The sequence below is a fragment of the Letharia columbiana genome, assembly GCF_014066305.1.
Source record: "Letharia columbiana isolate WasteWater2 chromosome Unknown Sc0000044_s0, whole genome shotgun sequence".
NCBI lineage: Eukaryota > Fungi > Ascomycota > Lecanoromycetes > Lecanorales > Parmeliaceae > Letharia > Letharia columbiana.
The window spans coordinates 258,905-282,636 of NW_023501088.1; the positions used below are offsets into that span (position 1 = coordinate 258,905).

Below are 23,732 nucleotides of genomic sequence, written 5' to 3' on the forward strand. Positions count from 1 at the left end.
CAGCGTTCGAATGACTTTCCTCGAGGCCCCTCGAAGACGGGTGCCAGCTAGTCTTTTTCTACTCACCATCATTGATTGATTCAAGGTCCATTCTTGATCTCGGGCAGACCATCTATATTCACAATGCATTACCAAACACTCTCTCTTGCATTCCTGACCTTGGTGTCGACAGCTGCTTCAGCTAGTGAGCCTACTCTCTTCCCTTAGTTCCCTGCCGCTGATATGCTCCTCGTTAGGTCTTCCTCGTGCCCATTGGCACCACCATAACGGTCAACCTAAACAGGCCGCTGCTGGCGAGAACACCGCGTATTCAGAACAGGGCTCGAGTGGTGTTTCGGCCCCAGTGTCGCAGTCAGGCGGAGTCTCTGGAAATGATGGTAAGGATCAATCCTGCGATGCCTCTCCAGAGACTTCGAATGCTGAGGATACTGTTGATCCGACAGAAGAGAAGTGAAGGATTCCCAGCAGGCTGCTTCGACGAGTAGCGACACAAGCACAGACGGAGGCGCTGATCCGGCTGCTGCCCCAGTAGAGAAGGCTTCCGCAAGTGACAGCACAAGCACAGATCACAGCTCAAACAACATTGGCTCGTCCAACTCAGGAACCAATAATTCAACTGGCGCTGCGGGCGCTTCAGTCAGTAGCAGAAAGGGGGCGGGTCCTTGGTACTTCAAGGAAATTGCGACAATGACGAGCGACATTCACGCTACCTGGGCCTACGATTGCTCCGATGATCCACTGGAGAACTCCTTCAAAGGAACCGCCCCGGCTGGGGTTGACCTCGTAGCTATGTTCGATAGCACGTCGGATTATTCATCCCTGGCCTCGAGCTCCTACAAAGAAGTCGTTGGCTGGAACGAGCCAGACGCCACAGCGGCACCCGTTGATTCCGCAACTGCTGCTCAAGTCTGGCCCAATATAGTCAAGACGGTTGGGAAGCGTATGGGTAGCCCGGCCCCTGCAAGTACGAGTCTCACGCAAGGAGACTGGTTCTATGATTTCATGACCAGCGTCATCAAAGCCGGCAGCCCGCCAGACTTCATCTGCTTGCACTATTATTCCCCCAACGGTGACGTGTCCAAGTTCCAGAGCTATATCGAGGGCGTATACAACATGTACAAGCTCCCGATTTGGGTCACCGAATGGGCTTATGTCGATTACAGCAAGGATCCGGCAACGGTTCCAAGCACTGCAGAACAGGTGGCTTACATGCAGGCGGCGGTAAAGATGATGGACGAGTTGAGCTATATCGAACGCTTCGCTTGGTTCGCAGTGCCATGTATCAGCGTTCAGCCGGCGAGTAGTCTGTTCGATGAGTTCGGGAGTATTACGCCCACGGGGACTGCCTACGCAGCTCTTTGAATGAGACGGCATGGCATCCTTGACTATCGGTTCTATTCTTCATGTTAAATGATTGAGCTTGACGGTGGACAATTGGATTATATGATCACTGACATACATACCAATACTGCTCTGTCCTTGATATTCAGACCTGCAGGATGGCGGTCTCAATTGCGATGGCACGAATCCAACTGTTCACCGCACGAACATCAGACCCCCATCGCCAAACTCTTGACCCACACTACCCTCTTCCCTCAGCATGCTCCCCAGCCATTGTTTTGCCCCTTCGACTTCCTTAGCCGCAAATTTGACAACAGTGCAGCCCCTCACATGGCAGGCCGTCCATAGCACACCGTCCTCTTTCTCCCTCAGCAATCTCTTCTTTCTCCACTCTTCCTTGGCCGTAAGCTCCTGTACGGCATCATTCGTACTAGCCCAATCCCTCCCACCAATCCTCGGCAGTGCCTGAAACTCTTCCACAAAAAAGTCCGCAAGGGCTCTGAAGAGTGGGCCTCGTAGCAGCACAGTGCCGAATACTCCCATGGCATCCATCCTACCTTGTATACCTTTCCCATCAAGCACAACGGCATCCCTTACAAGCATCCTCTTCTTCTGCAACCCCTCGCCATAGATCTCCCATATCTCGTTCCTACCCCTCCATCCTTCAAACGCCCAGCTCTCGCCCCTCGCCTTCCGACCCTCGTTCACCCAGTCGACGAAGCCTACACTACCTCCACTCTCAACGTGAAAGATCTGTTTCTGCGCGTAGAGACTACCGGCGAAGGGCTGGACGGGGTCGGGAGCTATCCACAGCGCCGCATGACTGGACACACGGACGCCGAGATCCTGGCGCGTGGTCGGCGGAGGCCCCGTGGAAGGCTTGAAGATCTTCGTGCTACCCTGGGTCGTAAGGGTCAGGCGCGTGCCCGGGTCGAGACGGACGGAGAGATCGATGCGGTCGCCGGCCACGAGGCCGCCGCCGTAGGTGAGGAGGAAGAGGAGCGGGACGCTGGCGGGCGAGTGCGACGCATCTGGACCTGGCGGACGCGGGGGCCCAGGGGCTGGGAGTCTGTGGGGGCGCGACGGGAGGAGTTTTAGGGGATAGGTGTAGGTGAGGGTGGAGAAGGCGGGCGTGGATGGTGGGAGGAGGGTCAGATGAATGCTGCCTTGACCGGGATGAGAGGAGGTGGGAGGGAACGGCGATGGCATCGGAACCTGCCCTTTAGGATGCCAATGAAAGCATGGACGAAAGCACCTGGGTTTCGGCGAACAGAAGAGGGTTGTCTGCCGTAAGAAGGGGGTAAAGAGAAAATTGGCTTGCTTTGTCGACGTCTACTAACAGGTGTCACCAAGGTGTTGTTTTCCGAAGTATACTTAGCAAACGTCAAGAGCTTTCAGGCCAGTGGTAGGCTGTAAATGATGGGCTTGATGTTTATGGAAACAATAATATTTGTCCAACCTTTTCTGGATTTCGCATTCATCTATCATGATGCTGCCACGGTCTACCGGCGCCAATGCTATGCAATCGCCATTGAGGTCTCGCAGGCCAATCATGAAAGCAGATCGCTCAATTCGGGTATACACACATGCCCTGGATGGGTCTGTCCCATCGCGTATCCCATTTTACCTACATCGACTTTCTCCTCCCATCTGCTCTCGTCTTCCACTTTCGTTAGCGCACTTTCAAACTCCGTCATGATCAACTCTTGCGCCAGCTTTGCGCCAGTGCCTTCTTTGCTGATTTCGAAGCTCATACCGCCCCATGTTGCTAGCATAGAACCTTTGGCATGGATGCTGAGAGCACCTCCCCAGCCACCTGTGGGGTGGAAGGAGTCGGATGTGTAGGCGTGGGGGACGGCAGTCTCGTGGTGTAGCTCGTCAGGATCGGGTTTAATGTTGGGTTCGTCTTTGATCTGGGTACTTAACGGGGTTCTTGAAGCTGAGGATCTTGGAGCTTCAGCTGATACTGCCTTGTTCTTTTTCTTGTCTTCGGATTTCGATGTTGCTTTTGATATGTCTCGTAGGCTAGGTACAACAGGCGGAAGCTGGAACAAATAGACTTCTTCCTTCCCGCCTCTCTGGAAATAAGCACCCTCGTTATCCAGGTCCAGGTCGCCATCATCATCGGGAATTTTCGTAGAAGAAGCAAGCTCAGGACGGGAAGTATCCATAGGAACGTCGTTCTTTGTTAACACGATGTCCGCGATTTCTGCAAATATTTCGTCCTCTTCCTCTTCCTCAGAGACCTCTACTGGTCTGAGGCCGTGATAACCTTTGATCCTTCGAAGCCTCTCACCAGAGTGCGGAAGGGGATCTCCCTCTGGCGCTGCTCCCGGACCTTCGAGCGATGCCTGGGATTTGAGAGTGCCGTCGCTGTCGCTCACAGTAGGCCGCGTAGATGTATTGGCAAGGTCAATGTCGTCGAGCGGAACTGGCTCTGTTTCCCCATCGCCCATGGACCTGTCAGTCAACATGACATCTCTGTCGTCTTTTGGCTCAGTTTTGATCTTGACGATGCCCTCCCGGTCGTCCTCGTCCTGATAAACACCCTTCCATTTTCGCTCATTACGTACGAACTCCACATCCTTAGGCTTCCTTTCAGTCTTGGGTTTCGTAGCTGACAAGACGTCCGCTTCATCCCCTTCGGGCAGAAAAAGGCTACCTCCAGCCTCAGCTCGGATTTTTGCTCTACGCCGTAATTCTGCCGATGTCAGAGAACTAGCGTCTGTATTTACACCAACAGCCCGCTCCACATGCTCTTGTCTTTGAATTCGGACAGGCATGAGATTGCTACCGGGTACCCGCGGCGTTGCTTCATGCCGCTTCCCTTTCGAAATACGGGAGGGCTGAACTGGCTCCTCATCCTCATCCTCAGATGAGACGAGGTTGATGATGTTGATATCTTCGATGTTGACTCGTTCTCCTCCATCAGAATCCAGCTCGCCTTCGGAAGAAACGTAGGTTGGGCCTTGATCCTCCTTTTTGACTTTCGTCCGCTTTGGTTTGGAGGTTGACGAACTCATAATCACGTCTCCATCTCTGTCCTTTTCTGGCTTCACAGCGGGCTCCTTCTTGACGCGGGACGTACCACTGGTAGAAACTGCCTCGGACGGGCCTGCATTTCCTGCTCGAAAACCCCCGCCACGCCTGTTTCTGCTCATAGCTGCTTCCTGTATCGTACTCCCACCTAGATGCCCACTAGCTTCATGACTGAGATTGAACCTTTCGTTCTTCCATTTGCTCATGTCGCCAAAGCCTCCGCGCTGTCCACGTCCTCTTCCTCTGCCATAATTTCCACCTCGGTCGCTCGTAGATGACGTTCCTTCTACGGCTTGCCTTGCTGCCCTTCGCACAGCTTCAGCCTTCTCTTCAGCTTCTCGCTCCTCTTTGCTGCGGCGAATGAAAGATTTGGGCTTAAATTTGAGACCAGTGGGTCGATTGTCTAAGCCATCTGCTACACTTGAGTTGGAAGCAGGGTTCGGTGAGTTTCGCGGCAAGGCAGATTTTAGTCGTTGCACCGAGCGTCTGGGAGGTGGAGAGCCCGCGACTACGGTCGGTGTGGATGCTGATACATCTCGAGAAGTGAAAATTTCAGGCTGTGTCTCTGGTACATCCGTCTGTTCTGCGTTGCCAGATCCAGATATATCTTGGACCTCGTTGTCATCGTTGGCTAGAGCTTCCTTGGATGAAGGTGTGCTCACAACGTCCAGGGACTCATACTCTTGTGTGGTGTCTCGATTTTTCCGAGCGGATTGCCTTGGACGTGGTATGATCTTTGGAGGCATTGTGGACGTATATAAGTGTATTGATATTTGGAAACTATCTGCTCGCACATTCTGACTAATACGTCTATGGTGCCTTATGATTGGTTTAGGGCAAGGATATATCTGTGAAGCGAGGTAAAACGATCATTGCCCACAGCGGACTAGTGCAGTTAAGGCCAGCGTCTCCGTGCGCGCTTATTTCAACGTCCTGTCGATCAAACGAAAATATGCAAAGAAATAAAGTGATGTAATTGGAAGGGCATCTAGAACCTTTACAGATAATCTACATTGTACATGTAGGTATTTAATAATGTGTGATTGCTGATTGACTACTATCAAGATTCGTGTACAATCGTTTGCCTGTCCCTTAGAGCGCCCTCACCAAACTTGCGCCAGCCACAAACCTTTCTCCTGTCTGTCGCCTCTTTGCTCTCCGGTCATTGGCTCTTCATCAACATTACGCTGGCATCATGAAAAAACACGACAGACAAAAAATGGCTTTTGATAGCGAGAAAGAGCAAAACATGAGATGGCAGCCTAGCTTGAGACTCGGTAGGTCCGAAAGGAATGATGCTTATCCAACATACCATCCGAGTAGTCGAAGAGAATCTGAATGGAGACAGCCATGATGGATGTGGACACCGGTGTTGCTGCAAAGCGGATATTAAGACATATTGTAGAACGTTGAGCGCAGTTTCAGGCTCCATAAAGGTTTCGTAGCCGATAATACTTGGGTAGATGGTAGTCGCCCCTTGAGAATACTGGTACGAATTGCAGTTAAGAACACGCGGCAAAGTCCCCCTGGAAACCGCAGTATCTTCGACGGTCGAGAAAGGTCTGATCCGAAAAATCGTCAATCAGCATGCCATGTATACAGCCAAGCCACCCAAGCAAGTTCCGGAAATCTGTAGTCCAGCGAAGCGAAGGCGACAATCATGGGTGGTTTGTTCCGGTTAACATCTGTGACGTGCCCCGCAATACCGCTCGGAACGTAGTCGAAGAAGCGCCTGCCCAACTACTAACGCTTTCTCTTCTTGCTCTTCTCCTGACCACCAGCCATACCATCCAGAATTGCACCTGCCTCTTCGGTCTCATTGGGTGTAGAGATGTCCTGGGCGTCTTTCTTGACAGCCACACCCATGTGTCTCCCGAACCGACCTTTACGACCGTTACCTTCGTCTTCGCTGATACACCCTTCAGCTCCGATACCAGCATCTTTGCAGCGCTGGCAGGGGCGTTGACGATCGCACCCTTTCTTGCTCTTTCTGCAGCGTTGGCAGCGTGGCTTAGAAGACAAGTCTTCGTCGCCTTGGTGCTGGAAGTTGACGGTCGACGCAGAAGATGTCTTGCGCGAGGGGGGAGGAAGCGAGGCGGGTGAAGGAGGCACCTTTGCTGTAGAGGGAAGTGGAGACGGCTTAGCCTTCTTCGCGTTGGCTGTTGCCTTCGACTTGGACACCTTGGAAGTGTTCTTCAACGAGCTGACGCTGCTCGCCTTTGACATGTTGCGATGCCTCGATCCAGGTACTTTCGTTTTGACAGCTGGACCGAAATCAGTGGCCACGTCATCTGGCTCGCTCTTGAACAGTCCATCCTTCTTATCGTCATACACGTAGTCCCCGTCTACCTCGTCACCGCTGGGCTCGGTGCTATCCGTGCTGGGCAGGCCATCATTAAGGTGCTTGTGATGCCTTCTGATGGCATTTGGCCGGAGCACTGGGCTGGCTTCCAGCTTTGGCTGAGCTGGAAGAGCTGGAAGAGAAGGTCGTTCTGCATCTTCACCATCGTCGTCACTATTGCTGGTGGCGGATGAGGCAGCGTCAGCGCGTCCACTGAACGCATCATCCAACGTTGATGCCGAAGTGCGTCCGTGAGAGATATTTGAAGCGTCGCCGAGTCGCATGAGCTGCAAGGCCACATCCTCATCGGAGATACAACTGGCTATGGTCGGATCAGGGGTAGGCAGTATTCCAAAACCTTGTGCGCGAGGAATCATTCCATTGGACATGCGAGTAGATAGACTTGGTGCGTTTGCACGGTCACGGAGACGGCGTCCAGTTTGAGGTGCTGGAGGAGCATTGGAAGGATATTTGTTCTGAGGAATAATTCCGTACGTATGCTCACCGTGCCCATAGCTCTGTGGTGACTGCAGAGGCTGGCTGTAGGTAAAGTGTCGTTGAGTCGGGCGGGCGAATGGAGAAGGGTTGTCCTGTCCATTGGAGCGTCTCTGTGGAGAGATCGAGGATATGGAGTTAGGGGCAGGCACCTGAGGTGGCACAAACAGAGGTAGCTCCTGCAAAGTGCGTGCGGTTAGCCAAGTCATGTGGACTAGGTGTCCTATCAGCTGTATCACTTACAGAGCTCTCAAACTTTGCCCTCTTCCTTCTGTTGCCCTCGAGGATGTTATTAAGACTGATATCTGCACTTGCGAGCTGCTCGCTTCTGGCTTTGCGAGAGCTGGATACAGAGCCTCCTTCGCCATCACTACTGCTGTAGCCTTTCATGGTGTCGCTATTGAGATCGTTGAGCTGTCCTTGGAAGCTATCCTCCCGGCTTATCAGGCCCGATCGAGAACGAGCTTTTTGCGCAGAGACACTACGACGACCCCTGCTGGGACGTGGAGATGCACTCTGCTTTCGAGACACTCGGGATGCTGGTCGTGACGTGGGTTGCCCATAGTTCAGTATCTGCGAGGGCTGAGGGGGGGGCATTTGAAAGCCTTCATCGAGATGAAGAAGCCTCTGTGCATTGATAGGCGATGCCGAGTGATTTTGAATGTGGCCCTGCTGCTGCCATGCCTGCGAGTAATCAGGAATGACTCGAACGTAGACGACCATATTATTTTGGAAGTTCTCATATCTCGCAATGAGTGTGTTCCCATGGTCATCCTCGAAACTGACGCCGTTTGCGGCACCTTCGTAAAGCCCGTAGAAATTCTTGACAGTGGTCACAATCGAGTCGGTGGTATCATGGGGAAAGATTTGCACCCTCATTGGCAGTCTTGCTCGATGATTGGTGGCACCATCGAACAGCAGTTCGAATGCGACGTTCTTAGGCGCGGGACTGGCAGGGGAAACACTGTAGCCTGTTGGAGTATTGTTGCCGTAACCCTGACTGACGGGCGGGGTAGCGAAACGATGACCGTCGAGAGACATGTTATTGGACATGACAGAGTGACGTGTAGGGTATTGATGCAACCGCTGTGTCTCTGGGGGTGTAGTCTCCGCGGCCTGTTGAGAGCGAGAAGGTCGTGGAGGGTCATGGGATAGGAGATTGGCAACGTCCATTGTGGGACGCAGGTCTTTGGAAGATTGCGATGAAGGACTGTTGTCGGCAAAGAGTCTTGACTTGTGGCTGGAATGAGAAGAGGGATGGAGCGGGCGGCCGCAACGGCTCTGATTGATCAAGAACGACCGACTACCTAAGAAAAGGAATGTTAGTGACTGGTCTTCTATACTATTGGTCGTATATTGAAAGCCACAAAAGTAGTCGGACTGGTTGGGCAGTCATGGCCAGGCGACGGCTCGGGGAAGAGTCGGTTTCGCAAGTCAAGGGATGAGGTGCATGAAGAGGGTGGAGATTGCAAAATGTAATATTATGGATCGCATACCTAGTTGTAACCACCCTGCTCACACCAGAGGCTTCGGAAAGGATCTATGTTGCTGTTGATACCAGTCCCCTCAGATGTGTGTTGTTGGCTGCCGTCTTCAGCACCGAGTCAGCGTCAACAAAGACTCTGGAATACGAGAGCCGATGTTTTGACTTTATTGATGCTAGGCTCTGTGATCAAGATCCATAGGACGCAACCAAGGTAATGGATGGCTTGAAGTGGGGAGAGACGTTTGTTGATGCGAGGGCGATGGGTTGAAGGAGAAAGAGAGAGGAAGAGAGAGAGAGTAGCAAGCGAACTCAACAAACCCTGCACAGCACCAACTGACTTATGCAATCGGCATAATCTGATAACAGACAATTCAAGGAATGAAATCACCTCTCGAGACGGAGTTTGCCTTTATTTACTACGTTCTCTACTAGGTATTGTACATGGTCTATCTAGGGAAGCTGTCCTGTGCACAGGTAGGAAACGCCGGCCATGTCGAATGGGCATGGTCTGTAGATATACTTGTATATTTTGAGCATTGACTGGCAAGCGGCGGCCTCTACATAAAGAGCAAGCTGCACGGATAGTCAGGCGGCGGAGATGATTGGGCCCGAATGCAACTGGCCCAGTGGGTAGAAGCTAAAGTTTTAGGAGGAGTCTCAGGTAAAGCGGAAGGTGGGTGGAAGTGGGACGCTGAAATGCAATCGAGCCAATGGTGATGTGAGGGGGCTGCATACCAGCTTGGTGCCAGCGAAATAAAGCCGCTGGTTGGAAATACCTTCCCTTGCCCGATACGAGTCAAGCTTATGCGCCGACTCCTTCCAAGTTGCAGAGAGTGATATTTATACCTCGACCGAAGCACCAAAGTCTTAGGTACAACGCTTGGCTTCTCCACGGCAAGCGAGCTCGAATGTCTTCCTCAGCGTGCTCAGTAGTCAGTACTACTTTTAATATTGTTACAGCGTATGCAGCCTCCAATTTCAATCTTCCAAAATCAAACATTCACCATACGATTGAGCGGTTGACGAATAATCCGGCCGGAGCTTGAAACGACAGGAGTCTCAATGCCATGCGCCGCAAAAATCCTGTCAGTCTCGGATACCCTCGGTAGATGTCCGAGAAAGTGTTTGGTGAGATAAATTGACCAGGAGAAAGAGAGAAAGAGAGAGAGGGAGAGAGCAAAGCGAAGAGTTGTGCAGTCGCATTGGTGCAAATGATGGGCTTATGATTTCACAAGACCAAGCCATACTTATTATTGTATCACCAATGGGCCATTAGCAATTGGCAATAATTGATGGCTTTGATGCGCAGGATCTACACTCGCTCTCGCTACACGTACACTAGAGTACTTTTACTCTTAAGCATGCCAAACATCGCTCGCCACTACTGACTTTTTTACTCCGCTGCCGCCGCAATAATAATATGGAGCAGCAGTAGCACGCCTAGAATATCCCCCCCCCCCGATTTATTAGACCCTTGGGCCGATAACGACATTTGTGCACAACCATCGTGATTGCTTTTTCATCTACGGCTACTTACTTCCTATACAGCACGTATTCGGTTAGATACTGGACATTGCTATTTGCCCTGTCTCATTCGACCAACCTCTCGTGTGGACAGGCAACAAAAGGCATCTCGGTCGCAACATAAGATAAAGGATCAAGGATGGGAACTAGGATTTTCCCAACTAAAGTATCTAATAAGTAGGTAGAGATGCCCGAGATGAAGAAGCTTTCGGGCCACGGGGTAGGCTGTGCACTTCATAGGTAGAAGCATGCGGGAGGAGACAATCGAATTGGCCGAGGTGGGCGGTTATCCCATCTCTAGTCGATGCTTAGGTATCTTGTCACGAGAGGAGTCTTCAAACCTCACAGCACAAGCGGTGGACCGTTCAACTGAAATATCAGTATAAGGTGCGCCTTGATTCTGGGAGCCCGCCAAAATGCGTGGGGTTGTATCTGCGGAAATCATCACGTGACTTGGAGCGTATTTGGTGTAGAAGGAAGGCGCGACAGGGACAAAAAAGCATTCATCCTGGTAACAGGGCTCTGAAGCCATGATTGACCTCCAACAGGCTCTGGATAGGGTCGCAAAGTGTATATAATGATTCGACCGGTAAAAACATCTCATACCAGCTTCTAGACATCGCTTGCGACACTTCTTGAATGTTCAAGCATCGTGAGAGGGACGCGGCTGTAAATAGAGTTAGCAATTAGAGTGATCACTAGCGCGTTCTATCGTCGGGGCAACCCCTGCTCAGTTGGGAATCAACAATAACCCGTCTGCGACTGCGAGTCGCAGCTTTCTGAGAAGCACATCTTACCACATCATCTTATTCTGAACACAAGCATTGTTTTGGGCTTGCTCATTGCACCTCGTCAAGCTTAGTGGTCCGTATACTAATGTCTGGCCCCGTCAGATTTGTCCACTGATAGAGAAAAAAGCCAGATCGCGGTTTGGAGGGAGGAACACGAGAGCTTCCCCGAGCATCCAGAATACACTCGAGGAGCTTTGAACGCGTCGACACATCATGGACGCCAAGGTAAGCCATTCATTCCAGTTCTAAAGCATACACAAAGAGCACATTGCCAGTCAAGGATTTTCTGGCATGCAATCCTAGTTACCGACCAAGCCTTTTTTTGAGTCTAAGCTTGCTGAACTCCAAGTCTCCTAATCGTTGGCTCCGTGTACCCCCATGTCACATTCAACGGTATCTTGTCTCTGACGACGGAGTATAATGCTAACGTGTCTTCCCTGTATCAGCCCCAGAGACCGACTCGGACCTTGCGCGCCATCTACGGAGATGAAAACGTGATGCCGACGGCCGGTGCACAGAAAACTCTACACCAGCGCAACAAATCGAGCCCAGCGCTGTCAACAATACATCACGCGGGTGGTCTGAAGCTTGCTGCGAAGCGGACCGCATTTGGGGATGTCAGCAACACATCCAATATCTCTAGGCCCAGCAAGGACGACTCGGCAATTGGCGCCAAGGGCGATTACAGCATCATGGAGAAACCGATCCCGACACAGCAGGATAAGAAGGCTTCATCCTTCCTTAGACCTGCACAGCGTCCCCTGTCTGTCTCCGGATTAAAAGGTCTCTTGAATAACGTCGCCAATTCCACCAACCTTCCCTCGGTCAAGCAGCCTTTGGTTGACATTCAACAACCACTACCACAGACGTCTCAAGCCGCCAATACACGCAAGCTCGTGGCGAAGAAAAGCACTGCTGTCTTTAAAGATGCTGTTGCCACGCAGCCCCAATACTCCGCTCCTGAAGTGCAGAAGCCTTTGCCTACGACTGCACCAATCGCTCCTGTCCACCGCGAACTCCAACCTCGCCAGCAACTCAAAGAGTCCAACGAGTCACAGGAAACACAGAGCAAGCACGCAGGTCAGCATGCGGCACACGCAGTGGCAGCAGCACCGTCGGCTGCGGAAACATCCTCTGAAGAACCCGCTGTCCTCAGATCGGACGGCATTTACATTGATCAGCATGGACAAGTACAGTTCTACGGACTTGATGAGTCTGTTGAGCATGTCGAGGTTCTTCAGCCGCGTGAAAAGGGCGTGCCCCTGCCAGTGGAGCCGCTGAGTCAGGATGGGAGAACAGGCCAGGATCAGGTTCTTGATGCTTATCTTGCCGAGTCGCACCCAGAATCACACCGAAGACCCACCTTGGCTCCTGTTTCAGAGCCAGAAGAGTACTGGGATGATGAGGGAGAAGAAAATTACGACGAGGAAGGTTATGCTACTGCCCGATCATTCAAATCCAGGGGAGAAAACACCACAGGCGGTGCTACGACGATTCTGTTCCCGAAGGTCAACCAAAAGACAAGGAAAGAGATCGCTGCTGCCAAAGACTTGATAGAGGGATCTAAGACAGTGGAAGAGCTTGAGGATGAGGCGTGGGACACAACAATGGTCGCAGAATATGGGGAAGAGATTTTCCAATATATGAAGGACTTGGAGGTCAGTGAAGATACGCTGGCACTTGAATCATGCTAACTGTATACAATAGATCAAGATGTTGCCAAATGCGCACTATATGGACAACCAAGCGGAGATACAGTGGTCGATGCGTGCAGTATTGATGGACTGGATAGTTCAAGTGCACCATCGCTTCAATCTTCTCCCAGAAACGCTCTATCTCTGTGTCAACTACATCGACCGCTTCTTGTCTTGCAAGGTCGTCTCCTTGGGAAAGCTGCAGTTGGTCGGCGCCACTGCAATATTCATCGCCGCCAAGTACGAAGAGATCGATTGCCCGTCCGTGCAAGAAATTGTATACATGGTTGATGGCGGCTACACTGGCGACGAGATTCTCAAGGCGGAACGTTTCATGCTCAGCATGCTGCAGTTCGAACTTGGCTGGCCTGGACCAATGAGCTTCTTGAGGAGGATCAGCAAGGCCGACGATTACGATCTTGAGACGAGGACGCTCGCAAAGTACTTCCTCGAGATCACTGTTATGGATGAGCGATTCGTCGGTAGTCCACCGAGCTTTGTTGCGGCTGGAGCACATTGTCTGGCCAGGCTGATGCTCAAGAAGGGCATTTGGGTATGTATCCTGCTCCGATGATCGTTGCACCTCAGCTGCTGATCCCTTCGCAGTCACCTGCACACGTCTATTACGCCAACTACACCTACTCCCAGCTTTTCAACCTGATATTGCTCATGGTCGAATGCTGCGAAGACGCACGCAAGCATCACTGTGCGATCTTCGACAAGTACACCGACAAGCGCTACAAGCGTGCATCGAACTTTGTGGAGTCTGAGATGAAGAGAGGATTCCAAATTCAGGATGTCGCTTCACATACAGCCGCGCCATATTCCGGCATCTACGATGATCGGCATATTTGGGGCCAGAAGTGAACGTCAGGACCACCGCTGCAGGACCTCAAATTGGATCGCTGGACATCGTCGCTGTTGCAACATCTTCTTCACCTTGGCACATTGCAACCACTAGACTCGGTATCACAGTTTGCTCCACTAGCTCGAACCAGGAACATCTTGAATACTCGAGACTCTCTGCTCCATTAGCTCCTCCCTTGGAGAGCTTTGGACGTCTCTTACCCTCATCCGGTACCCTTTCCATATTTCTACGGACATCTTTCATCGGAACAACTGCATAGCGCGGCATACTCTTTAATGGCACTCATGACCTTACGTCCTCTACGACATCGGTACCTTTCAGCATTCGACATCTTGAGAGAAAAAGCTCATCCAGGTGCGACTGGCCTCGTTCCTTCTTTCTAGGCACTCGGCGTCAACGGAGCTTAGTGCTGGTAGCTCCCCATCAAGAGACGGGGCAACGCTGGCGGTTCTTTTTCTTTTAGCGAATTCAAATCTTTTAGAGTGGGCAAGGGTGTTTACTAGTAGATAGACAGGACAGCCAAATAGCATCTTCATGTCAGAACAACGGCTGGGTCGATTAATCCAACAAAGCGAATCCCAAGGTCTTCGTTCAGTATATGAGAATCAATGCCCAAAGCAGGATGTAAACAAACATCGCGTGGCTGACACTGACAGTGAGGCTCTGCTAGCTTCGAGAGTTGCTCGACTTTCCATTTCGACCACCTCTTTTCAAGAATATGTACAGTCTCTGAGTATTTACAAAAGAAGGTGAAACCATTAAAAGGGCCACCCTGAGTCGCCTCTAGAGCGCACCAAGCTGGACGCCATGTAAATGCAGCATTGCGTTGCCACCTCCTCTTCCCTCTCAAAATCCCATCCTACTCGTACAGATCTAGAACGAAAATGAGTAAACAGGGTGCTTTTTCGGCGTGAGGTCGTGATAAGGTGACGGGGGTAGAGAGAGAGATCGTCCAGATGAGATGAAAGGATGGAGACGGTTGGGAGAGGCTGCCGAGATGAGATGGAAAGTTCAGAACCGCTGTCCAGGGGTTTGTTGGTGGTACAGACACCCCAAGAATCGTCCACATTATTCGGGGTAAACGAGAGCCCTCGGACAGTCTCATTGGTTCAAGGATCCCAATATTCTCTTGCCTAGGAGTTGCACGCTTTTCTTGCGTGTGCTGCAAGTCGTCAGTGAGAGGATCCACTGCTGCGAATGGTTCATCAACAGGTACTGACCTTTCATCTGGGTCCTCACCATCCGCATCCTTACGTCGAAGTTTGTGAGTGTCTGTGGTGAACCGCCGGATCAGGGTGTGCCGCATTTTGTTCAGTGCCTAGTTAGAGGTCAGTCAGCTTTTAGTGTAGAAGGCAATTCAGAGAATGACGGCGACGTACATTATCTTCACCCTCAGCCTCGGACTCTGGTATCGAGGGCGGTTCGCCATGCAGTCCATTGTGGAGAGCGGCATGCCGTAAGCTCTGCGTAAACGAGTCTCTTCTCGCCAACTGATTGCTCGGATTGGATGTCAAGGTTGCCCGGGAGGAGTCATCAGTGTCGCCTTGGGGGCTTTGATCCCTTATACTGCTTGTCTCGCTCGAGAGGCTGTTCTTGAGAGTGTTGCTATTTGGTAGCATAGATGAGGAGTTTGCAAGCTCGCGGAGGCGGCCCTGTTGGCTTTTGCCTGGCCGATGATGAGAGAGCTTGTTGCCGATGATGGCGCCTGTGTGCGAGATGAGTGCCCTGATAACATCTTTCTTGAGTCGTAAAGCGAGGTCAAGGTTTGACCAGGTCTTATTTCGATACTCAAGGACTGGCATGCGGAAGACGAAGTTGTGGACGTCTTCAATGTTTCGTTCGCCTTTGCCCTTGTAGCTGAGGCAAAGAACAACGCTAGGGATCTTCACGTACGCGAGAGTCATGTAGTTTGAAGCTCGTGACAGCATTTGAGAGAGATCATCAGAAGGCTTAGTTTTGTCTGTTGTAGTAGCTTGGCTCGTCGAACGATTGAGGGTGAATCTTTTATGCTTCTCTGGGTTGCCGTTCATCGCGGATAAATTTGTCGAAGACCCATCCTTAGATTGGCGCATTACTGCTAGAGACTCTTGTGAAGGTTTCTTGGAACTCGTACGCACTAGAGATGGCCTTGATGCATTCTGCGAACGACTGGAGTGGTTCGAGTGGTGGAATAATTTGAAATGGTGGGTTTCCCCATTGGTCTTACTAGAGGAAGTGGAACGACTCTCTTTCTGTGGAAACGCCCTGGTAGCTCTGAGTCTCATGTCTAGGGATGCTGCTCTGGTCGATGGTTGGTCGTCATTGGAGCCATTGGCTTCGAGCCTCGGCGCGTCTGGGATGCTGGACAAGGTCTCAGCATCGGAGTCCTCTTCCGCATCCCCTGCATGGAGCGTATGCTTGACAATAAACGGCGATTTGTCACTACCATTCTTATCCAACCCCGGAAAGATATATTCAAAAAGTTTCTGACCCACTTCTCTCTCAAGCTGAACTTTCAGTGGGAAAAGGTCAACCTCGAATTGATCTAAGACTGGTATGCCAGCAATCGGCTCAAGGCTGTGCCAATTGACCTTGAGCATCTTAGGATCTTGACCATGGACAAACTTCCTACCACTTTCCAAATATGGACCCAGCATCTCAGGGTATAGAGCATCGGGCAAGAGATTGAGCCCATGTATACGCTCGATCTGCATCGAATTGTGGTTGGAACCATCGCTATTGTCTGTCCTGTCGTAGGCCGCTTTGTTTAGTTGAATCTCCATTAATGGGACGTCCTTTTCTCTCATCAAATGCCAGACAATTTCTGAAGCGGAAAGGTACCAACGCAGCAGCCCAGTGGTCTGTGAGGCCTGAGTACGATCGTCAAATTTGCGTTGCGATGTGGTAATGGCCTTCATCATGAAGAAGAGCTCGTCCTCGCAGCTCGCTAAATCGTGCTCGATAGCCATACGATCTTCCCAACCTTGTTTGTCAAGGTACTTCGCGTTAATCAGAAATTGTGTTTTGATCTCCTCCAATTGGCGTATTCGAGCTTGAAGACTAGACACCATTTTGGGCGCACCGCTGAGATCACTAAAGTCAGAGGCCAACATGATCCTCTCAAGCTTTTCACTGCGGACCTTTTCCAACGGCTCGTTGTATAGCAATAGATCAAACACTATCACATACATTGTGAAATATTCGACAGAGTCGCAGATCGCCCGAATGTGTGGGAAGTCAACCCACAAGTGGTCGATGCGGCTTTCCATGTTCTCTGGCTTGTTTTTCTGTCCCATTTTCCCACTGCTAACCTCGTCGTTGTACTTCAGTCGAAGGGTATTGTACTTGTCGTAGCGAAGACTCGCAGATGTTCTCTGCACTACTCGCGACCATCCGAAAGGGTCGTATTCGAAATCGAAATTGGTCTCGAACGCTACCCAGGGTGGCCACGCAGAGCCTTTGGGGGTACCGTAGCGATTGCCAGAGTATATATGAAGAAACTGGGACAAGACCTTTTGGGTCGTGACAAAGAACTGTACACTATCCATATCCACAGAAAATCTGCGCTGCACGAGCCCACTGACATCATCCGCTATGCGATCCTTGTCCATGATTTGGACCACTTTTAATTGCATGCTTTTGGCTGTGACTAGTAGCACGGATTTGGAGTTCTTCTCGCTCTGCAATTGGAATTGTGGTGCGATCAAGCGAACATGATAAGTGTTTTGCGGTATGTATTCTTCTGAAATGTCCTTCCCGAGGTTATCCGTGTTTGAATTTTGCGGCTCTGCTGTTTGCTTAGGATCATCAGCGTCGACGGTTTTATTGCTATCGCTGAGCAGATCTTGGATGAGGTCTTCGACGCTGGAGCCAGCACTCTTCTCTTCTTCCGTCGAGAAGGCTGCAAAGGCTTCTGAATCTGTCGAGTCAGAATCGTTTTGTTGTGTATGTTTTCTCTTACTCTTATGCTGCTCTCTGACAATGTCTAAGATGAACTTGACGGCTTTCTGTGACATGTAGTAAATGAACCCTCGCCGTTGACTGACTTGGTGTACGTAGCGGAGAATGATGTTCCGAAGCGAGTTGTTCCATTTCAGCTGCGCATTGTGTATGATGAAGCGGTTATTGAAGCCACTGGTAGGTCCTGAATGAGGTGTGGCTTTAATTCCCTCGGCTTCAGTATCCGCTTCATCTTCTGACCCCTCACCTGCTAGGTCTAGGCCAGCAGTGTCACCAGCTGCTGAGATCCAGGGCCTGCCTTCATCGATGGCACGGTTCAGCCGTGCGAGTGTTTTCTGTAGGAAATCCTTTTTGCCTTTGAGTTTCCTACCCTGGTCGCTGAGCATTTCGTAGCGCTCTTTTAGACTCGAATCTCGATATGAATCCCGGACAACACGAAGCTCTTGCTCGCCTAACGTTCTCTCATGCATTTCCAATTGTTCATCGAGTTGTACAAGGCGCTCTTCAATCAGCTGACACTGTACTTTGCGAGGGTCGTTATCCTGAGACATGACACAAAAATGGGTGGGTTCGTCACCGAAGGGACTTGCGCTGTCGCCATCTGCAGACTTGGAAGTCTGAGTATCAGTCTGTCGGAAATAAGTAAAGCGTGGCGCAAAAGCCAAAGGCAAGATCTTTGTCTCTGGATTCGTCTCGGCCGGCAAGATCCAATCGATTTCGACGAAGTCATCCATGTCAATCCAGAAAAAGTCATTGTCCGGAATGGTAAAGCGAGATATGTCAGCTGAAGCTGTTGACTGCTGGTAAGCTGCTAGGTCTTCCGGTGTGGCTCGTTTCAAGTCGTCCGTGGTCGTGCCGGCAATGCTGGCAGATACAGCCCGAATGTCAGCGGAGATAAAGTCCAGCTGAGCTTGGTTGATTCTCATGCCGGTTGCTTTCATCTGCTTAGCTTTACCTCTGCCCTGAGCTGCCCACTCCTCTCGCCTTTGGTGTAGATCCAACATAAAGCTGTCGAGTCTAAGCTTTAGACCGGTGGCGGAAACAAGTGCCTCGGAATAATCTTCGACATCCTTGTGTTTGTAGATATGAGCGATGAAGAGTGGTGAAAGCAGAAGGTTGTACTTGATCGTCGCAAGGTGGCGTCCGAACTTCTTGCTCGTTTTCTCGATTCCTGGAAAGAGCTTACCTTGCCGAATGGGCAAAGCCATGACTCCAGAGAACATCGACCACCAATCAAAGAAGTGTGTGAAAAAGCGAGGGCTCATATGTACTGCGTTGTAGCTCATGGATGGTTTGATGTTCTTGGTCGTCCAGTCGCGATTGAGGGGAGCAACCACTGCAATAGATAGATGGATGTGATTACTTCGAAAGCCTTTAAAAGCATCGTAGACCTGTAGTACCATTAGCGCAATCGGCGATCTCGCCTAGAATTTGCGTACCTGTCCCGGCAGAGCTTTTGCATGTTGAGGGGTCCTCAACGTAACGTTGTAATGCGGTGTGAAGTCGAAGGATCGACCTCCTTGATCCAGGTCTCTTTCGAAAACCAGACCCGCAAGCCAGCGTACGTTGCCCGAGAGCTTCATAACAACCTTTTTGAACATTGTAGTGTTCCTTGTACTGCTTGTGCTCGACGTACTTGATGTTTTTGGCCCTTCTCTACCGAATGTACAACTTGTTTCTCGAGCTTGATGACTATAATCCGGGATTGCCAAAACATAGTCATCGCTGTCGACAGTCATGAACCTTTTAGGATCATCGTCCTTATGGATGGACCAGCGTACATTGTTGCGCCAGCACATGACGAAACCTGCACCGTTACCAGTGACCCGGTACGGATCCCGAGTACCTTTCAATTGTAGGCGAACATCCCCGTCACCCTTCCAGGCAACATTGACCCGGGAATGCGCGCTGAGACGGATCTTATCCCAGAAGCCTGTCCGGTCGGAGGGATCTACTTGTGGTTTGGTGAAACCCTCTATTACCATCATCATATCCTGTATAGCCGGCTGGTATGATGCTCCCCAGGTAATGCTCGTGGGGGCGCTCGTGTTGATTGCAATAGCCACATCCGAGTACGTTTTGACAGGAGAAACTGTTCTGCGAACATTAATTGCAAACCCGCTGCCGGATTCCGACCCTGAAAATTTTCTGGGTGGAATGACTTCGACTTTGACTTGCTTTGTAGACACAGCACCCCGGTATTCCTCGGCAATAACAAAGTCCGTTTTCAACGACCAACTGGGCAATCGTGGTGATTGTCCTGGTCTAATAGCAGGTACATGAAGTAATGGTAGAGGATAATCCCGTAGAGTGACACGAGCTTCACCCATATCGATCTGGACATTGAGCGGAATTAGCAAGCAGTACTCCATATCGTAGGGCATCCCTTTGCCGACTCTGTGAAGGAATTGCGGATAATCCTTGATTGGAAACGAAGGCTTGTCAACAACGATATGCAGATCACTGATCAGTGTGGACATCAGACCTGGCCGTTCCGGCATGGCAAGTATGCTTTCAGCCTCCTCGTCGTTTTCAGGGATGTCGTCGTTGCCGAAGAATATACCTCGGATCCTTCGCATTCCAGCGTTCTGGATATGATACGCAACATCAATACGGTTTTTCCAACTTTCAGAGTTGTGTTTCTGGAGTTTGTACTCCGCTTCCTTGGCTGAAATTTTGGCGTCCTTCGTAAGTGTACATCTTCCATCGCGATCATATCGCATTCGATGTGATTGAGTAGATGGAGGAGAGGCCGAACTATGGCGAGAACGTGACTTCACGCTTCGGCTCCGCCGTCGAGCTTCTTGCGGGGGAGAATGCTTGCCCCTGCCACGCTCTTGCGACGGATGAGGCTGTGGACGGTAACGTGACGAGGCTCGATTGTGATGATGGTTTTCCAAATTGTTGACTTTGGCGAGAAAGGCCTCTTCACGGGCAAGGCGCTGCTTTTGCTCTATCAAACCAATGCGATAGATCGTCCCGAGCTTCCAGTCAAACGCTCCATCTTCAACATCGAAAAGTAATGCTTTGCTTCGAATGGATATTCTCGGCACCTGTTTTGGTTGTTCTGGTCTTTTCTTGAGAACGTACTCGTCACTTCCTGTCTTGAAGCGATGGTGTAATTGTTCACTCGCTTTCAAAGCGTTTGCAAAATTATCGAAGATTTTGTGTGGGACAAGCTGATGTGGGACCGCAAGCCTTATGAAGTCCATAGCTACGTCGATGGATTTTTCTTGAATGACTGCTCCTCCCCGCTTTCTGCGGTTCTCTCGAAGATCGACTCGCAGATTTTTGATGCTAGTAATCCTTGCCCAGGCCGAAATGATCCGAGGGGCTTCGACATAAAGACGCACCATCTCTGCTTTCATGAAAGGCATTGCCCATCTATGTCGCCCAGCTTCCATACGGTATATTTGAAGCATCATTGGCGGATCTGATGGCATAGTCGCTTTGACCTGAAGCAGTCCAGCTCTAACGTCGACCGTGACGAGTTCTTGAACGGCCTTCCGACTGGGGCTGTGTGGAGGTATAGAGCTTCCAGACGTCGCCTGTGGGGAAGTAAGATCGGGCGGTGTATGACTGGCTTCCTTGTCGCTAGCGAATGCTTCTCGAAGTACTCCAGTCGCCACGCCAATTGCATAATAGCGATACAACGAATATTGCAGGTACAGTGCCTTGGTGTGGGAATTGATGTGAAATATAGGTCCTTGGGCATCGCTTAATGTAGTGAATGCAACTTCGAACCGAGGGAGAGAGATGAAAGACTCCGTCTCGACGACGTCAATGTCCTCAACCACAAACCCCTCGAAACCTCGGACATGTACTGCCAACCGCCTGCCATCCGTGCTACTCGGCAAAACCCCACTCGTACTTGGCGGAGGCGTTACTTTGATTACAGGATCGTCCGTGATCGTGGACTTAATGGTTCCATGACGCCTATATGGTGGTCTTTCGTCAGGTGAAGACCTCTGGATCTTATATTCGGCAGTCCAAGACTCAAGCTGAAGAGCGACACCACGCGTATCCTTCGAGACCTCAGCATCGACACCAGCCACCTCGACGCCGAAATTGGAGCCCTGGAGAGAAAACTGGACAAGCCAAAATGGCAAGGACCTTAGGAAGTCGGGACCCATTGAAGGAGTATTGGTCGATCTTGTTTGAGCGTCGCGGTCTGTGCTTAGCTGTTGAAATATTTGGCGTACGCCAGCACTGATTTCAGATCGCACCATATGGACGGAAAAGGTCTGGATATTGCCTGTCGCAACAACGGAAATTTCTGGCGAAGCGTTTAGTTGGATTTTGAGCTCGAGAGCGTCAATACCCAGTAATTCATGGCGTTCGCCAGATGCTGTGTGGTAGTACAGTTGGTTCGAGGCGATACGCAGATTTGACGTAAGCGCGTAGTGCAACTCGCCCGCCGTGAAATGCGATGACTCGACATCCAGCGATATCGAGGAGACAGACAGGATGATCAGGTCGTATTCATCAGACCCTTTGAGCTTGGGATCAGCTGGCGGTAACGCCACTCTCATCACGGGTTCGTGAACAGAGAATTTGATGTTAGCCTTCGGCAAGAGTCGTGATAGGAGTCGTTGTGATCGGCCATGAGTAGCTGGCGATTCGGAGGGTTCCTCCCTAAGACTGTGAATGAGCGCAAGGACCAAGGGCATGTGTTTCGGATCAAGATCAATCGAAGGCGAAGTTACTACAACATTGGCGAAGAGGATATTTGCGTTGCGCTCGGCTGCGTTATTGTCTTCGGAGAAAGCCACAGTCTTCGAAGGCAGAGTTGTCTTGACCGTTGTTGTAGCCATTGGTACGTACAGGACTCTTTCCGGTTTCTCATTGCCGTCGTCGAGGCTCACTGCGATGGAGATTGCAGCGAGCAAAGCTTGATGTGCGATATCCTTTGAGGAAAAATACATTCGATGCGCAGGGCTCTTAGGGTCAAGGCGATGCATGTCGATGCCAAATTCGTTCATGGCTACATTGAGATATAGAGGGGATCCATTTGGCTGCATTGAATGGAACTCTTTCGTCATACCCACAAAGCTGACCGCCATCTGAATCTCTTGAATGCCTCGCAAGATGGAGCTGACAAATTCCTTCGAATCGGAGACCGTCTGTACTATATTTGCTTCCCGGCTTCCCGGCCTATCCAGCTCTTCTATTACGTCGGTGAAGGTGATGTCGCCATTGTGCGTCTCCATTTGTTGCAGATGAGCCTCTTTCCGATACCGCTCCGTTTGAGCCTTGCATCTCAATAGGTCGTCGTATGGTATATGAACTCGGCCCAATTTCAATGATATCGAGGTGTCGCGCAGACCCGCGCGATCTCTGTAAAGCAAACCGTGGATATTGAGAGTGCAGATATCAACAACTTCCAGAGAATCTCTTCCTTCGGGCGTGAAGAGAATCCCTTTGACCGTGAACATCCACTCTGCCGGACGTTGGTTGCCAGCAGGAACCTTCTTGTGCTGAAAGAGCCGACCTCTGTCCACTGTCTTGCGCCTAGTATCGACAACCATGCTAAACGTCCCAACTTCAAAGCAGCCAATGCCTGCAAATACTAGACTTGAATTCTGGGCCGTGAGATCAACCATGCTAAGCCAATGTATTTTTTCGTGCAAACGCTTGATCCTCTCCTTTAATTGTGTCAATCTTTTCCATGTTCGACTTCGCGAAGACGCTGGGGTCACAGTTCGAAGGATGGGTTTGGGGGAAGTAGAGGAGGAGAATCCGTTTCGCCCCGGTGTGTCTGAGGAGTGTACATTGCTTCGTGCATGGTGCGAGCCTTCTGACTTTGCTCCTGTTCCGAGATGCTTGACATCGACCGTCACCTTCAGCTCTGTCAAGCGTAGACTTATCCATGTTGGCTGCGCAAAGGTAGGCCGATGAAGATGCAAGCCTAAGCCTCGCAGTTCTATCCGTATACCATCTCTAGGTATATATGCGATGCGCCTCAGGGAGAAGTATCCAATTCTTTGGATGGAAACACCGGTCGCTATGCGTAAGATGGCGAAAAGGACGAATGAAGCCAGGTACAAGAGGAGAATGAGTCCCAGGAGGAAGGTTGGACTGAATATACCCATGATCGTTCAGCAGCCATCAAGGTAGAGGCTCGCCGGCATGCTCGGAGACTGCTTCGGCATGCAGCTAAACAGCCCGGAAAGTGGAGGAAGGAGATGGGTGGATTGTTGGCATGATTCGTATA

The 23,732-nt window shown here is 50.8% G+C and overlaps 6 protein-coding genes across 6 annotated transcripts; 2 read left to right on the forward strand and 4 right to left on the reverse strand.

Moving 5' to 3' along the window:
- Positions 1-123: 123 nt before the first annotated feature.
- Positions 124-1,362, forward strand: HO173_009935 (uncharacterized protein; the record flags this gene model as incomplete). Its single annotated transcript, XM_037311822.1, has 3 exons — positions 124-184; positions 237-377; positions 449-1,362. 3 exons carry the CDS (start codon positions 124-126, stop codon positions 1,360-1,362), a joined length of 1,116 nt encoding a protein of 371 aa, XP_037161284.1.
- Positions 1,363-1,536: 174 nt separating this feature from the next.
- Positions 1,537-2,550, reverse strand: HO173_009936 (uncharacterized protein; the record flags this gene model as incomplete). The annotated part of the gene is made up of 1 exon (XM_037311823.1): positions 1,537-2,550. One exon carries the CDS (start codon positions 2,548-2,550, stop codon positions 1,537-1,539), a length of 1,014 nt encoding a protein of 337 aa, XP_037161285.1.
- A 341-nt stretch (positions 2,551-2,891) lies between these two features.
- Positions 2,892-5,126, reverse strand: HO173_009937 (uncharacterized protein; the record flags this gene model as incomplete). The annotated part of the gene is made up of 1 exon (XM_037311824.1): positions 2,892-5,126. The coding sequence occupies one exon, from the start codon at positions 5,124-5,126 to the stop codon at positions 2,892-2,894; it is 2,235 nt and encodes a 744-aa protein (XP_037161286.1).
- Positions 5,127-6,123: 997 nt separating this feature from the next.
- On the reverse strand, positions 6,124-8,389 carry HO173_009938 (uncharacterized protein; the record flags this gene model as incomplete). Its single annotated transcript, XM_037311825.1, has 2 exons — positions 6,124-7,395; positions 7,460-8,389. 2 exons carry the CDS (start codon positions 8,387-8,389, stop codon positions 6,124-6,126), a joined length of 2,202 nt encoding a protein of 733 aa, XP_037161287.1.
- A 2,841-nt stretch (positions 8,390-11,230) lies between these two features.
- On the forward strand, positions 11,231-13,578 carry HO173_009939 (uncharacterized protein; the record flags this gene model as incomplete). Its single annotated transcript, XM_037311826.1, has 4 exons — positions 11,231-11,242; positions 11,464-12,675; positions 12,725-13,264; positions 13,318-13,578. The coding sequence occupies 4 exons, from the start codon at positions 11,231-11,233 to the stop codon at positions 13,576-13,578; spliced, it is 2,025 nt and encodes a 674-aa protein (XP_037161288.1).
- An 860-nt stretch (positions 13,579-14,438) lies between these two features.
- HO173_009940 (uncharacterized protein) lies at positions 14,439-23,610 on the reverse strand (the record flags this gene model as incomplete). The annotated part of the gene is made up of 3 exons (XM_037311827.1): positions 14,439-14,897; positions 14,959-18,909; positions 18,958-23,610. 3 exons carry the CDS (start codon positions 23,608-23,610, stop codon positions 14,439-14,441), a joined length of 9,063 nt encoding a protein of 3,020 aa, XP_037161289.1.
- Positions 23,611-23,732: the final 122 nt, after the last annotated feature.